At 37.8% G+C, this 16463-nt stretch overlaps 1 protein-coding gene and 1 pseudogene across 1 annotated transcript; one reads left to right on the forward strand and one right to left on the reverse strand.

Annotated features, from left to right (window-relative positions):
* Nucleotides 1-8222: 8222 nt before the first annotated feature.
* Nucleotides 8223-12869, forward strand: LOC133778114 (uncharacterized; annotated as a pseudogene).
* On the reverse strand, nucleotides 12870-16251 carry LOC133778115 (phosphatidylglycerophosphate phosphatase PTPMT2-like). Its single transcript, XM_062217938.1, has 6 exons — nucleotides 15564-16251; nucleotides 14960-15082; nucleotides 14745-14838; nucleotides 14094-14176; nucleotides 13928-14017; nucleotides 12870-13529 (listed from the first exon to the last, which is right to left on the reverse strand). The coding sequence occupies exons 1-6, from the start codon at nucleotides 15789-15791 to the stop codon at nucleotides 13134-13136; spliced, it is 1014 nt and encodes a 337-aa protein (XP_062073922.1). The 5' UTR covers nucleotides 15792-16251; the 3' UTR covers nucleotides 12870-13133.
* Between the last annotated feature and the right edge of the window lie 212 nt (nucleotides 16252-16463).

A 16463-nucleotide genomic window follows, 5' to 3' on the forward strand; every position in this document is an offset into this window, starting at 1 on the left:
TCCTTCCCTTTTCTTTCCTTCTTTTCCTTTCTTTTCTCTCCTTCAGAACCTTTCCAGCCCTTTCTACACTTCCCACTAAGGCATAAAGCCTAATATTATCTATCCCTCTTAAACCAAATGACCACAATACCCTCCCATAAATCCTAAGTCTTTTAATCCACCTAGGGGTATTTTGGTCATTTCACCCAATTCCTGCTAATTCCTTGAGTGTCTCTAATATTTACCGCTTACCTCCCGACACTTAACTAATCACCAATCATATTCCTTGATGTCAAAATAAACCCCAATATATTCTCTAAATTCCAGAAATACCCCCAGGCTCACCCCGAGCCGGGTATAAATCCCCGCCGTTACTTTTCCGCTAACTCTCTCACTAGGATCGTCTCGAATCACGGATCACACATATATCCACATAATAATGTGGTCTCAACAAATTATCACACTTATATACAGTTATGCCCTCAACGGGCCAAAATTACAATTATGCCCTTTCTAACCTAATCAGGGCCTACATGCATACTAATACACATAGTCATGCATCTCAATTATTCAGATAATCATATAACATAATTTTAATCATTAAATCACATATAATCCAATTATGCCCTCCCGGCACACTAATCAAGGTCCTTAAGCCTTATTAGTAAATTTGGGTCGTTACATAACCTATGGTCACACTCATAGGATATTAAGGGGGCATTAGTGGTACATATACCATCCGCTTGAAAAAATGAAATAGAATATACGAAAAGCATATAACTGTTTGGATATAACCAAATATGCGAGCCAAGATAGTTTGGACATACCCATACTATCAAAAACATACAAGTGTTTGGATATAACCAAATGCGCGAGCTAAGATAGTTTGGATATAACCAAACTATCAAAAAACATACAAGTGTTTGGATATAACCAAACACGCGAGCTAAGAAAGTTTGGACGTAACCAAATTGTCAAAAGATAAAAGTGTTTGGATGTAACCAAATATGCGAACTAGATCAAAAATATAAGTGTATGGATTACAAACCAAACACGACCTTAATAGGTTTAGAACAAACCAGCTAAAACTAATCGACACTAAGTTGGAACATAAACCCACTTCGCGTTAAGTCGAGATCGAGGTTGGAGTATCTTGCAAAATGATATTTTCGACCTCATAACCTCAAGGAGCTACCCGAGGACGAGGAAAAGTAACTAAAAAAGTAAGATATAACTAAACCACCTACGTTACACGCCATATAAGTACCTTCGGGTGCATGATAAAAGTAATCTCTGATCTTGACAAAATAACGAGATCGGATGCGGATATTTCGAGCAAACTGTGCATGAATGTATTGAACCTCGGGCTTAAATCCACCATATGTTTGTATGAATAAACAGACATATAAGACACTTTAATATAAAATGAGTAAAATATTTCGACCTAAGAAATGTAAATCAAGTATAATAAAGCAAAGTCAAAAATGGTATCACGAGCTATAAGAAGGCAACTCTTTCACGAGCTATAAAATTGTCTTAGCCCCAAGGGCATAAAAAGAAAAAAATCAAACACAAAAACTATTACAAGGTATTCAGAGGGATGCAGCCCCGAAGCAAGATTTAGGAAGAATGAGCATTTTCCTTGGCCTTCTCAGCATCTTCCTTGGCCTTCTCAGCATCCTCCTTGGTTCTCTCTACTTCATCTCGAGCAACCTCCTTCTCATCAAGCCGAACTTGCCATTTAGCCACGAGTTATGCCTTAAAAGAGGCTAAGAAGGTGGTGTCGAGGTCGGTATTATTGGCCCAGATTCTGTACATGGCTAGGTCGACCGCCTGATCCTTCTTCTCCTTAAACTCTGCAAGGAGACAAGCCTTTTCGTTCTCCATGATCTTGAAAGTGTCGGCCTTCTCTTCCTCAAGCTTGGCATTTATTTTCTCAAGCTCCGCGACCCGGGCATTCATCTTCTCAAGCTCCGCGGGCCGGGCATTCAGCTCCTCGAGCTCGGCTGTCTTGGCCTTTAGCTGTTCAGCTTCAGCCTCCATCTTTGCCTTTGTGGCCTTGAGCTCGTCACTGAGCTTGAGTTGGAGATCCTTCGACTCCTGAGCATAAGACATGCTCGAGTGGACCTCATTGTTCAACTTATAGTTAAGTTGAGCTGAGACAGCAAGAGTCTGACATACAAAGAAATCAAATTAGAATATGAACTAAGTATAAATACAGCTAATAGCGAGAAGAGAAAGATTACCGCAGCAGTGAGCTCGATGCTCTTCTCATAAAGAGTGTTGCAGTCTCGAGCACTATTCAAGAACTGCCAATGAGGGGCGTCAAAGCTGCCAAAACTCTGGCCCACCCGAGATAGAACGTCTGAGCCAAGCGTAGACCCGTGAGTTCCGGCTGCGTTATCGATTACATACTCATCGACGTGAGTAGAAATCGAAAGCAAATGTGTTTTGGAGGCTGAGGGTTTTTTCAGAGGTGGGCCAAGCGTGGATTTGACCTGGATCGAAGGAGGAGCGGGAGGCAAGGTTGTAGAGAATGCCTCGACCTGAGGAGTTGGACTCACAGCTGGGCTCAGAGCAACTAGAGCTGGTGGAGGAGGTATCTTCTCGGTCCTCTTAAGGACCTTAGCATGTCAGTTTGACCTCCGCGACCCCCTCGGGCACTCACTCCTTTGGGCTCCGCCGCTAGCAAGTACGTTGTCAAGATCAGAATCCATATCACCTGCACATTCACATCGCATTATGAGATATTCCAAAACAAAATAAGTTAGCATGATGCAGACAGGCAAAGAATGAAAAGACAAGTGGAGAGATCCCTAACTGGAACTCTCCCCCAAGCTCATGCTCGGCGACCACGTAATTCCCCCATCTTCAGAGGAGGCAGGGGGAGTACCTTCCTTATAAGTGGAAGTCAACCTCGAAAGGTCTCTATAGTCATTCGTCTCGTATTTAATAGTTATTCTGTCCCATACCTCGTTTAGACTATACATGGTGTCATACTTCCCGAGCCAACTATTGAACCTATGTACCCTCTCATCTACCCAAGTCCATACATAGAAATGGTTCCTATCGTCCTTGCATAATATTAATCTATTGGGTTTATGCTTTAGTAATGAGGGAGACCACAAATTCAAGCTAAGGATGACTGTACCTCTGTCACTCGAGCTGGAGCTCGAGGCTTCATCATTGGCCTCGTTCCCCGATTGTGGGCTCCCACGACGCCGAGCTGGAGATGGAGGCTTAGCATTTTGCCTCGGGGGGAGGTTGCTGGTTGGGAGAGGCACAAGCTCCCACTGGGCATACTTTTTATTGGACCAGTCAAATGTGGACTAATCATTCTCCAAGAGGTCCCAGGCTCGGAGTTTGTCTTCGTGCAAGAGATAGGAAAGGGACCTCCTACCATAGGGGAGTTGGAGCAAAGCTTCCTTGTGCTCTTTCATCTCCTTGGTGGGAGTAGGACGGCGGAAGTTGGCTGGAAGAATAAACATATTATAACTAAGTGCGAGCTTAAACAAAAACTCGAGCACAAAAAAGAAAGAATTTTTAGATACCTACGAATTCGCCTGAACGAATAGTATTGGGATGGAGCTAGGCCATCTGTCCATAAGAAAGCCTTCTTGAAGTCTGGAGGATGTTTGGGAAGATCCTCAAAGATCTTCTTCTCCTTGGGATAGCTCGAGAGGTAATAGAAGTCGTCTCCTCCCCGAGCTAGGGAGGGATAGAAGATCTCTTCAGGCGAAGGTCCTTCCCTCTTCAGGTCGTGGTAAAGCGACCTCAGGGCAGACAGAACCCTGTAAGAATTGGTGTTGAGCTGGAAGGGAGCTAGCCCAATGAAATCCAAGAAGCCTTTAAAAAAGGACTTCAAAGGCAGTACAGCTCCTGCCTTCATGTGCTCCTGGCTCCAAGATGCATACCTCATCTTGCTGTCAGGATTCCCATCTCCTGGGGCGCGACAACTTCACTCGTGGGAGGTCAGAGCTCGACACCTTAGTGAGCCTGACAGTCCAATGTTGTGAAGGGCCAGGATGTCAAAGATCTGCCCTAATGATGAGATCGAGCTCCAATAGTGCTCGGCCTCGAAAAATTCCCTTCTCAGGGTAGGTACGCAGGTTGGCTGCGAGGTAGAAGGTTCCCTCATCAGCGAGAATTGGAGATCACCTGGCTTGAAAGCAACTGTCACCTTGAGCGTAGAGTTGAGGGGGATCGTTCTAGACTCGGGGTCCGAATCCGGGTAGAGGGTGAATCTTAGTTTTTTCCTTTTTCCTTCTTCGACCTCGTCTATCTGACGTCGAAAGTGATCTCGAATGTCCTCTTGCTCACACCCCAGTTCATGCTCCCGGATCAAGCGCTGGTTCCGAATGAAAGGAGACTCCGGGCTCGGAGTTACTGGTGAATAAGGAATCACAAGCTTTGACCCCCACCACTTTCCTGAGTTCTGCGACATCTAACAAGAAAGCCAAAGGGTGAGGGCCAAGTGAACAGGAAATAATTAAAAAAATAGAAGACATAAGCTCAAATGATCGAGGCTACAAGGCAAACTCGATCCAAAGGACGAGGCTAGTCTCAGAGTGAGCATTCCACCGAAAGAAAGGAAGGTGGACTTGTTATTGGAGATCCCAATATATTAGGGGGAAAAGGTGGCGGTTACTCAAAAAGTGATATTTTTGGGAAAGGTGCAATTTATAAAACCCTAATTTTGTACCCAATATCTTGGTGTACAAGATATGTCATCTGAAATTCAAAAACTCAGTAAAAGAACCATATTTGGATCTTTTACGCATGATCTAGGTTTGGAACCCATGATGTTAGAACTTAAGTCTAATATTTATCAGTAGAAACATTCTAGTGTGCTAAACTAATGAGCGGACCAACAGTCCAACAATATAAGCACGCATGAGAACAATGCATATATACGGACATACGAAGCCATGAACAGAAAACTTACACAATATGATAGGCGGAAACAGAGAAATTGATGATTGTATAAGCGGCTGTAGATACGATCTCACAGAATCAAAAAGGCCAACGTTGCTTTGTCTTCTTGGCTTGGAGAACATGCAAGAACTGAGCAAAGAAGTTTCTGGTTTTTTCTCTCTGAGAATTTGAACGTGAAAGTAAAATGGGGAAGATGAATGGGGATATATTTATAGACCCCTAGGAATGTTAAAAGTCAAACTAATCTGGGCCATTGGCCAGATTCCGTATCAGATCTGACGGCCAGGGACAAATGAATTGATAGTACCATAAAGTTGGCAGACGAACAATCGTGGGCAGGGTTTCAAGGCACTCAAGTACTTTGATTGGCTAATACCCAGGTAACGCATGTCCACACTCGAGTGTATCTGATGGTACGGTTCCCAGTGGGAGTAGTTCAAAAGTTTCCTTCTCATAGGATTCGAACTAATACTTTTGAGGGGGCAAACTGTTACACCCAGATTTTGAGACCAGAGATTATGACCTCGAAAACTGGATTCATCAAGTGTGAGCTCGAAATATATGAAACACATTGCGTGGTCCAGTTGTAAAACCTCCGAAGTAAAATGGCAATCTCGAAAACGTAACCTCGGGATTCTTTCTAGGCTCGAAATGGCATGACATCGGGACACATCCGTTATCGAGTGCCTTCGGATGGAGTAGCCCGAGCTTAAGAAGTGCAAGCTCGAGTGTGATAGCCTCGATAGTATTTATCTGCTCCGAGCAGGTCTTGGAGTAAGATGGCAAGTTCGTAAGAAGCCCGTAATTCTTCACAATCACGATGCTGATCGCTGACCTCGAAGAATCGATGAGTCACCTAAGATAACTCGTTGTGTATGTGTGAACATATTTATTGTTGTAAAATCTCAATATTAAAGGGATATTATTTAGTTTGTTATTCATTCCCGGGTTTTCAGGAGATGTTTCCTTGTATATAGAAGATATATCATTTAATGTCATTATTTTAAATTGATATACAGAATATCTTTCTGAAATATGTGGGAACAGACTCTATAACATTCCCTATAAATAGAGAAGGAATGACCACTTGTGGCTGGATCTGAAATCTTGAGAGAAAATTCTGGGTAATTCATCCTTGAAGAATTTCTAGAAAACTCTAAATCTTAATAACAAAACTCATGGACTAGGCAGCTTTAACTGCTGAACCACGTAAAAACCTTCTTGTTCCTCTTTACTATTCGTTCGCACCGTAGTTTATATTGTTTAATTGTTCTGTGATTTAAGTTGACGAAAAACGGCGTCAACAACCGGGAACGGTCTCTTCGAGGGCCTTCCCTAGGTCCAATCATCCTTCTTGAGGACCTTTAACTATCAAGAAAAAAAAATACCACTACATTCTCCAACATTCTATGGAGTTACACCATGGACACCATAAGAGAACAAAGCTTCAAAATTCTACACGAACATCTTCAGGAACCACATTCTTTGTGACAGTCAGAATCCCATGATCCGTAAGGGGAAAGACCGGGTAAAGATGTGCAATCCCACACCGCCTGGGGAAGGTCAAGTGTGATGATTATAAGACTGTGTAGGTATGAGACTACACAGTTGAAGATGGATTAAATGGATTGATGAGTACTACCTATATCAGCAAGATGCATCTTCTTTTCGGTATAGCCCATCACTTGAGAACTCCAAAGTTAAGCATGCTTGACCTGGAGTAATCTCAAGATGGGTGACCTCCTGTGAAGTTTTCCCAATAAGCATGCGAGTGAGAACAAAGCACACTGGAAAGACTCGTGTTGGTTTGTAGGGCCAGTCGTCATTCCACGAAGCAGCCATAGTGACATGGGGCGTTACATTCTTGAAGTTAGCCTATGCTCTCTTTCTCACTCAAACACTTTTTTCTAAAAGGGACTCACTTTTTTCCAAACAATATTGAATCTTGCTAAATGTTAATGTTATATTATTTATTTTAATAATATAATTTGATTAAATAAAATATGTTACAAAATAGATTTTTGTAACTCCAAAATAATCACTCTTTAATAGGTAAAAGGAGTTACCTATACATTTGGATTTGATTTGGTGTAAGTTATACTGTTTATAGTTGTTAAAGATTTGGTTTTATTAGTATATAATTGATAAAAATTCAACCTTGGGATTATTGGGACGTTTTTGCAATTTTAAAGTGCCAAAAGAGGAGCTAATTAATCATTAGTATTCACGACATGTTGCCCATTTGCAATATGTTACAACATGTTGCATGCATGTTGTTACATGCCAGACGATATGTCACAACATGATAAGCGACATGTCACTTGGCTTGTAATTGCTCGAGTTTTTTTATGACTTCTAAGTTATTTTGCTCTATTTCAATAGCCCAGGTCACCCCTAAATCACCTATTTATGTCCATGAACACCCACTTACTGTTTAACAGCTAAGGGACTGATAGATGTCATTCAAATTAATAAAAAGAGTGAAAATCCTATAAATTGGAGTCATTTGTTTCACTTGAAATATTGCATACTCATCTTTTTTAGCACTAGGGGGAGTATTTTCATTTTATTATTCCTATAATGTTCATGAGAAGGAGAAAATAGGCTTTTTGGACAAATTCTTTTTAAAACCTGTTCAAGTCTAATGATCATTTCCTACCGTACACTTATGGTCTTGAGAGTGTATTTTTTTTTATTCTTACATAATGTTTATGTGTATTTTATAGTATGGAAAGGTATCTCATTGTCTCTAATTTGTGTACAATCTTTGCATGTAATACTGTTGCTTGTAATTTGTGTCAAGGTTGTTGAGTACTTTATTATGATTATTGTGAGTCTCTTCTCCACTCCTCTATTTTTCCCAACAGTTAACACTGTCACCTTCATACCAACATCAGCAGAATTTTCTTATCCCTGATCCAAAACAATCTGAAATCAATGTATTTGGATATTTCATTGTAAACTAGCTTCTTACACAAGTAGATTGAAGATTGATTGTCCATGCACACAACAACTTTGTCCTTTAGTACCTTGATTTCTTCTATGATTAGGTATGCCTCCTAAGGATTTGAGTGGATTATACCCTACACTAATAAAATAATATAAAAAAAATACATGATTATTAATTTTTTATAAATGGATGTGATTATTAATTTAAGTTAACAAAAAACCTAAATTATTATAAAAGTATCACAGTACGAAAATGATACATTCCCTCCAATCAAATAAGTACGGTGACCAATTGCCAAGTGAGAGGTAGTCCATACGTTAATTAACAAAAAGCTCAGCACAGAGAATCCAAGCTTCCAACAATTCTGGCACTGCAATTCATCGGTCATTGGTGACTTCGAGAAACAATTTTGATTACACCAATAAATACAGAGCTGACAAAACACCAATACTGTTAATTTATCTGAGACCTTTCTCCGTGTTCAATGCGCTTTCTTCACCTATCAACTACCAGAAAATCTGCTACTCCCCATATCATACAATCCCTTCAAAACTTCTTGGAACCTTAAAATTAAGAATTATGGGGTTTAATTGGCCATCTCATAGCTTCATCTTCGTCTTGGCTATCATAGTTTCTCCAGTATCACATTCGTTGCCCTTTATAGTACTTCATGGTAATTTTTGCCCTGCTCTTTTCGGCTTTGTTTCTGTCTGCCCTTTTCAGTAAAACAATCTCATTTTTATGGTTAATGCGTTTTTTTTATTTGGGATTTAGTTTCTGCTTTTGGGTATTGGAGTTCTGTGTTTAAATTTGTTTAGTGTTCAATAACTGGTGCTCTCTTTATTTTATTGGAGCACATTACAAATTAAGGAATTATACAGGGACTTTGATCTCCTGAATTTAATTCTATTTCAAAATCTGTTGCTGTGCATTTATGCTCTTTATCTATGGAACTATGGTGACCAAATATGAAGTGAGTTAAGGATGAGTTTTACTTTTCTTACTCAAGGCTATGAGCCCTAGAATGCTTTGCTAAAGTAAGACGGACCAATTTGGTGTGGAAAAGATTTTGTGCCTTAATCGAATTGTAACTTGTTCTCTAAAAAATAGATGATTCTGGCATATATGAGATGAAATGGCTGAAAAAGTTTCTATATTTGAGTCTTACTCTTGTCTTGCTTAGAGTTTTGAATTTTATAATTGTCATATTTTGATTATTCTCCATCTTTCAAATTTTGAAAGGAGAAAATTGGTACCATTTTAACTAGGTGTGTGTGTTATCTTAGTGTTTCTATGTAACCGAGACCTATATGTGTATAAAACGATGTTAGTATGTTGGTCGTTAATACAAAGTACCTTTTCTTATATTTCCCTTTGGCAGGCATTGGAGATCAGTGCTCGAATCGAGGTGTTAAACAATTCACCGAGCAGCTTGTTCAATTTTCCGGTGTTAGAGGATTTTGCATGTACGCTAATAAATTACAATATGACAATTCTGTATTTTACCGATTATTATCATTTTACCTCTGAGAACCATTTATTATATACCTTTGTTCTTAAAATGCTTTGTAATGTCAGTTACAATTACTCTTTATTTGGCTCCATATCTCGTTCATGATGTCATATAACTCATTATTCTAAGCAAAATATATCTTGAATTGATCTATGAAATCTAAATCAAGTAAGAAACTCAAAGGTGCTTGAAAATGTGTGTTCATGTCCACCTGTGTAGTGTGGTGTAGCCCGGATAGAGACTCCGATTCCACGACTCCTTTTGCTTCTGTCCATTTTCTGGTTATTTTAACAATGTCAATATGCATTTCCCTCTTTGATGACATAAATTTTTTATTCTCCTTCTCACAGAGAAGTTGGAAGTGGAACATGGGATTCTTGGTTTCTGCCTCTTGACAAACAGGTTAGAGCAAAAGCTAGGACTATCTTGTAGTAAATATTTTAACTTTGTCTTTTCCACTTGTAATAAGTTTTTTTAAAACGTGTTTTGCAGACCGAAATTGTGTGCAAGAAGGTTGAAGCCTCTTGGATTGCTTTCATAATATTGTTGGTTTGGCTTTTAAATTTCACTTGAATCTGACATGTTGGCAACCATAAGTACAGGTTAAGGATAATAAAGAACTGCAAAAGGGTTATAATATAGTTGGTCTCTCCCAGGTGAGTTATAAGGCTCGAATCTATCTGTTTCACACAAATATATTGCAGCATACTTCATTTAGTTGCTGCGTCTTGCAATAAGGTGTATGATCATATTTTGACACATTGAGATTCTTTAAATGTATTATTCTGTATTGTAATCCCCTTACCATTCTGACTCGAATTTTTTCAATGTTTTCTTTCTTCTTCCGTACCCTGGTATGTACTAATTTTTTGTCATCATATTTCTGATTTTTTTTTTCTTCTTTTTGAGTATTGTTTCTTGACTCTATTGTCCAGTTTTTCAGTGTGCATTTATTCGAACTCATACTATTTTCAAGAGGGCCTTCAAGAATTGACCACTTGTTAATATTGCAAACTAAATTTAGTTCTCAACTCTTTATTCAAATTTGTTCTGTTAATAGGGTAATCTGATTGGACGAGGTGTTTTGGAATTCTGCAATGGAGGACCACCTGTAAGATCCAGTACAGTTTAATATTTTTCTACATCAGTAATATTAATAATTGGTCATCAGTAATAAGCTTTACTGCAAATCATTGTATTCCCATCTCAGTACATTTAACACTTGATTTTTTTTCTTTCCTTATTCCTATTTATAGTTGGTTTTTCCTTATGTCTTTTACTTTACTTATAACAGGTAAAGAACTTTATCTCTTTGGCAGGACCACATGCGGGTACAGGTTCTGTTCCTCTTTGTGGTGTAAGTGCTACCTTTGCTTTCCTACATTGGCCACCTACATGCACAAATTTCTGCCTCCATTCTAAGTTTATTAGTTGTATAGGATCCATGGTGAAACAACTTTTTGCAATAAAAAACGTCAAGTTTAGAGCATAATCTAAAATGAGTTGGAGGTAATGCAATGTATATTCCTCTTACCACCACACTATCCATTTTCATCTATAATAATCCAATTAAGCTCATTTGTCTTATGATGTCACACGTATGTACATTAACATTCTAGTCTTATTTAAGTGATTTAGGCAGTCTGTTCATTTCTATAACGCAATTCTCATCCCTTATTTATGTGTAATTAATCTCAGTTTAGCTTCTTGAACGGTGAGTAATCAGATAACCAGACTTATGCACAAGTAAGCCTTGTCAGACTTGTATGTTGAAAAATAAAATTGGAACTTTTTTTCTTAGTATTCTAAAACGGGTGGGAAGATTCAAACCTTGAATCTAAATGTTGAATAAGAAATGACTAGTGCAAACCAATCAAACTAAACCAGTTGACATGCCTGAATTATTGTGTGCTTTTGCAGTCTGGTGTTTTTTGCATAATTGCAGATGCGCTCATCAAGTCAGAGATCTACAGCGACTATGTTCAAGTAATGTTTTTGAGTCTTTTGACTATCAAATACCTTTCTTGTTTGACAATATGAATATTTTTGTACTGTTATATATATATAATATAGGAGGGACTACAACGCATCCACTTTTTTTATAATACCAATACATTTTTTTTCTATTTTCGGCACCTGATAGATATAATCTTAAAAAAAATTTATATAACGGTGTATATTGTAGCTATTTAGAACATCCTACAAATTTTGAATAAATTATAGTACCGAAAATAGGGTTTAAACTGTCTGTTGCATTCTCAATTGTTATGATGTCTATAACAACCTGATATTTTGATTGTTGAAATGCAGGATCACTTGGCTCCCAGTGGGTACCTTAAATTACCAAAGGTGAGCTGTTTCCTGTCATAGCACAAGATTAAAGAAAAAGAAAAAAAAGAAGCTTTATTAATCCTCAACAATACATTTTTAATTGTAGAGATTTGTTTTATGACAAGAGTGTAATTTATCATGTTCTTGCTTTGTAAAGTTACTCTCTTGCAGTCTATTATTCACCTATCAAATATACCACTAATCATGTAATATTTAGAAAATTGTTTAGCATATCTTTCTATTTGTATGGTGGACAAGCTATCAATCTAAATAAACATCTATACTTCAGGCTATTCCGAACTATTTAGAGCATTGTAAGTATCTTCCAAAGCTTAACAATGAACTCCCTGGAGAAAGAAATTCCACCTACAAGAAACGCTTTAGTAGCTTGCAGAACTTGGTGCTTATCATGGTACGTTATCTATATTTATTTATCTTAAAATGCCATTTCTTCAATCTGATGGATTTTTTTTACTTTTGAGGTTCAATAAATATTACAGATTTCCTTCATCTTTTTTCTGTTTTCGATAAACAGTTTGAGAATGACAATGTTTTGATACCGAAAGAGACTTCCTGGTTTGGATATTACCCAGATGGAGCCTTCGAACCAGTTTTACCTCCACAACAGGTAATAATCTTAGTCAATGTGATTTGAATCTGATTGTTATCATAAACAGTTCTAATACGATCAACAAGCTTAACCACATATACTTTTTCTTCCACTTGTTTCCGGTCAGACAAAGCTTTATATTGAAGACTGGATTGGTTTGAAAACTTTGGATGAAGCTGGGAGGGTGAAGTATATAAACATTTCAGGAGGTCATCTTGGAATCTCCAAGAGCGATATGAAAAAACATGTTGTGCCTTACCTAATAGATCGTACAGAGAATGACGAAAAAAAAGCAAGTAGAACCAGAAAATTGGAGGGATAGACTTTCATCCAAAATGGTACTAGATGGATCATCTTCTTACAATTGGCCCCGATCGATCCAGAGTTTCATCAGTGAAGTACTTGGGCTGACAGAGGATTCCGTCGAAGACCCTACTGGGTTTTAATTAGTATTTTGAAACTATAACCACGTAAACTAGAAAATCATTTATTATGGATTTACATTTGTGAGGTTGTAAACAAATAAAATACATTCATTGTGTACGGTACCATGATCAAGAGTTCAAGACTTTATTTATGTTCCGAAAACGTATTTTTCTGTTACCGCTTATAGCATGATCGAATGAACACTTAAATGATCGAACCATAATGCTCAAATACTTACCAGAGACTCAATGTAACAACTCATTTACAAGAGCGGAAACAACAGCTTTCAGTTGTCCCTAATGACATAATTACATGCAATTTTCTGTACGACGAAAAAACATGGGAAAGACAGAAAACTTGACGGTATATATGCAAACTACAGGCTCTTCTCAGTAGACGTGGATGCCCACACTGATGCCTCCAAGATGGTCAGTCCTTATTGAGCAGCTGCTCTCTCTGTGAAGCTTCTCGCTAGTGTTATTCTGGTAGGCATGGCAACGAAGCCATAGGCATGAGATTCTTGCCAGAGCTGCCTGACCAGCAACTCGAACCCGACAAACCACACTCAAATCTGCCCATATCTCGTTTCCCACAGAAGTCGACTTGAGATCAATGCTTGAGTCATAACCATCAAGATCTGATTTTGTTATCACTACCACAGAACGATCATCAAATGCAACCAAATCCTGAGAGGTTGCAGACCTCGGAGCTTTCTTTATAAGATTGGTCATGGGGCTGTAGACAACTGCATTTTTCATCCTCAACGAATAGTATTCCTGAACAGCCTGGATTACAACCAACAAAAAGTACATTATATTCTTATAATGAAAATTGTTTTATATGCTTTTAATAAAATTAATAAATCCAACAAGCAACTGAAATGGATCCAGTTCAAAGTTCTTGGAGAATTGATTCTCAAAATGACACATCCCAACCAGAAGAAAAAAAATTCCAGGCATCAAAAGTATTCCCACCGGATGTTACTTTGACATACAGTGACTAGACTACAATCTAAAGCTAAGGCATAATATCGTGTGTACTTTATAATGGTTCCCATAAGTAATTCATAATTAAAAGAAAACGCATGTAAAATATACCAAGTCCAACGAACAGTACCTCTCATAAAATAAATTGAAAGATAAACGATAATAATAGATAAATAAACTATTGATAGTTTAAATACCTTCCTTTGAGAAGGGGCTAAAAGCACCCTAGGCCGAATCGTCTTAACGTAAGCATAGGCAGAGTCGGGTGTCATCTGCCTGTGTTGAATCTGGATAAACAATAAGGTCAGAAACACTGGACAATGTGTTGATTTAATCATAGGCAGAATGTGGCACTGCACTTACCAGATAACAAATAACGACTGTTGTGCTGCGCCCCCGACCAGCCTTACAGTGAACATATGTAGTGCGTCCATGTGATGCATTTTCTTTTAAAGTACAGGAAATCAGATCAACAGTAAATAATCTATACTTGGAAAATTCGATTCATGATAAAACAACAAAACTTGGCTTCCCAACTCATGAAACTACTAGACACATCACGACATAGCAAACCCAATGGCTCAGCACTACTGGACTACACATAAAACTAAAAAGCAATTACAAAATGCCGAGAAAAATAAAATACTCAACAAAAATGACTGGAAATCTCTGTATATGTAAAAGATCGAAAGAAAAGCTACATTAATAAACTTGGAAATGCAAACAATTGTGCATTTCCCAAGAAACCGGTCCTTTCTTCAGTTGTTTTAAGTCAGATCTATTTCAAAACGTCAATAAACGATCGCGTACTCATACAAATTGTCACAAATCAAATAAATGTAAGTTCTTAATAGCACTAAGATTTTAGACTTCTAGCTGACAAAATATATTCAAAGAGATGGCATGTAAATCCAAGAAAGTTAAAGACTTGAACAAAAAAGTGAAACATTGAGTTTGATCCAAACTAGCACAATGCGGATGCATGCTGAAAAGATAAAATAAATAACTGTTTACCGTGAATAAAGTTTACGGCGTGGTATATATCACTTAGTGATGGAGCGAAACAGTAGTCTCTTGTTGGTATAACCAAATGGTCAATGCCATGAAACTGCAAAACAAATCAACAATAGATTTAAGAACACAGCACACCCGAGTACAAAACCAGTTAAAAAATCATTAAGAGACTTAGATGTCACACTGAACTCCAATGTGGCGGAAAAAAAACTCACATGATATAGGGAAGTGGGAACCAAGGTCTCATATGGTTCATTAAGAGTAACAACTCCATGAACTCCCAACTTCTTTAGGCAGGGAACATGAGTGGGAAATGGAACAGCCCCTAACAATATAAACTGAAAATAAAAGCCAAAAATAAGAAGTAATTTACAATAAAAATTGGTCAAGCTACGATTTATTTTTAAAAAAAACCATCGTATCAGTTCAGACCTAATTTTTAATGACTTATACAACTACCACATAGATATGAAATAAAATAAACATTTTGTTTCATGTGTTTCTTAGAATAAAAAAAACTAGCTGAATAAGAAAAAAATAATAATAACATAAACTACTTGAACAATGGTGAACGGAATGAACATGCAAAACCATGATTTGTTTCTTTCAAAGCCTAACGGAACAAAACGGGTATAATTATCAACCACGCCCAAAATTATAAACTGCCTATAATCATAGATCAACAGTCACTTTCATCTTATAATGATCTTCAATTATACACCACGAAAGAAGCGCAGTTGCGCAAAACTAAAAACGATAGCACGATACCATGTAGAAAAAATACAGAAACCCAACAAAAAAAAAATCTAGAAATTATACCTCATCAATCCTGTCCCACCAGTGAAATTCGGCCTGAAACTTATTCCGGACAACATTGTAAAGCAGAGTTGGGTAAAAAAGTGCACGAGCCCCTGCCCCAACCAAAACCCTTTTGGTATCAGCAATGACAATGCTCCGGCTGCCGAAGTCACTACCATTGCCACCAGAAAAAGTTCCCTCCTTCCCACTATCTACTTCCCCTCCTCTATTCAATTCTTCAATATGCATATTCTCAATTTCAAACCAAATTAAAAAGAAAAACTATAATTTCCCCAATATTTACACACAAACAACACAAATCAGCTCCAAGAACCGTAAAATTTTCTACCTTACTTATCGACAAGTCACACGATCAATAGAGAAAACCTAGAATTTGCAGAAAGCGATACCTAGAACAAACAGTCGGGAATAAATTGGACCACAAAATACAGAAACTAAAATTTCTTCGAGCAATTTCCAGCATATTAGCCGGAAGGGATATGGTCGGACGTAGAGGCGAAGGCGGAGGCGGCGATGCGGGTAAAGATCGGCGAAAATTGGGGACGAATTAATTGGAATCTAAGATTAGTGGGGAATAAGGAAACCCTAGCACTAGAATTGCTTGAAGCATTAGGCTGAGGTTCCACTCCACGTTTTGCTCAACAAACTCCCAAAACCCAAATCACACGAAGGAAGACTGAGGCCCAGTTTGGAATGGCTTTTTGAAAAAACTTTTGACTAAAAAGTGTTTGGTAAAATAAAAAAAATAACTTTTTTTTAAATTTAGGTTAAAATTATAGCTTTTTATCAAAGTTGGTCCACAACAACTTTGAGATTTTAGCTTATACGAGAAGCTGAAATTGTGGTTTAATGATTTTTTTTTTGGACCAAAATACCTTCATTTAAATTAGAATTATTAGG

The sequence above is a fragment of the Humulus lupulus genome, chromosome 5 (genome assembly GCF_963169125.1).
Source record: "Humulus lupulus chromosome 5, drHumLupu1.1, whole genome shotgun sequence".
Lineage (NCBI taxonomy): Eukaryota > Viridiplantae > Streptophyta > Magnoliopsida > Rosales > Cannabaceae > Humulus > Humulus lupulus.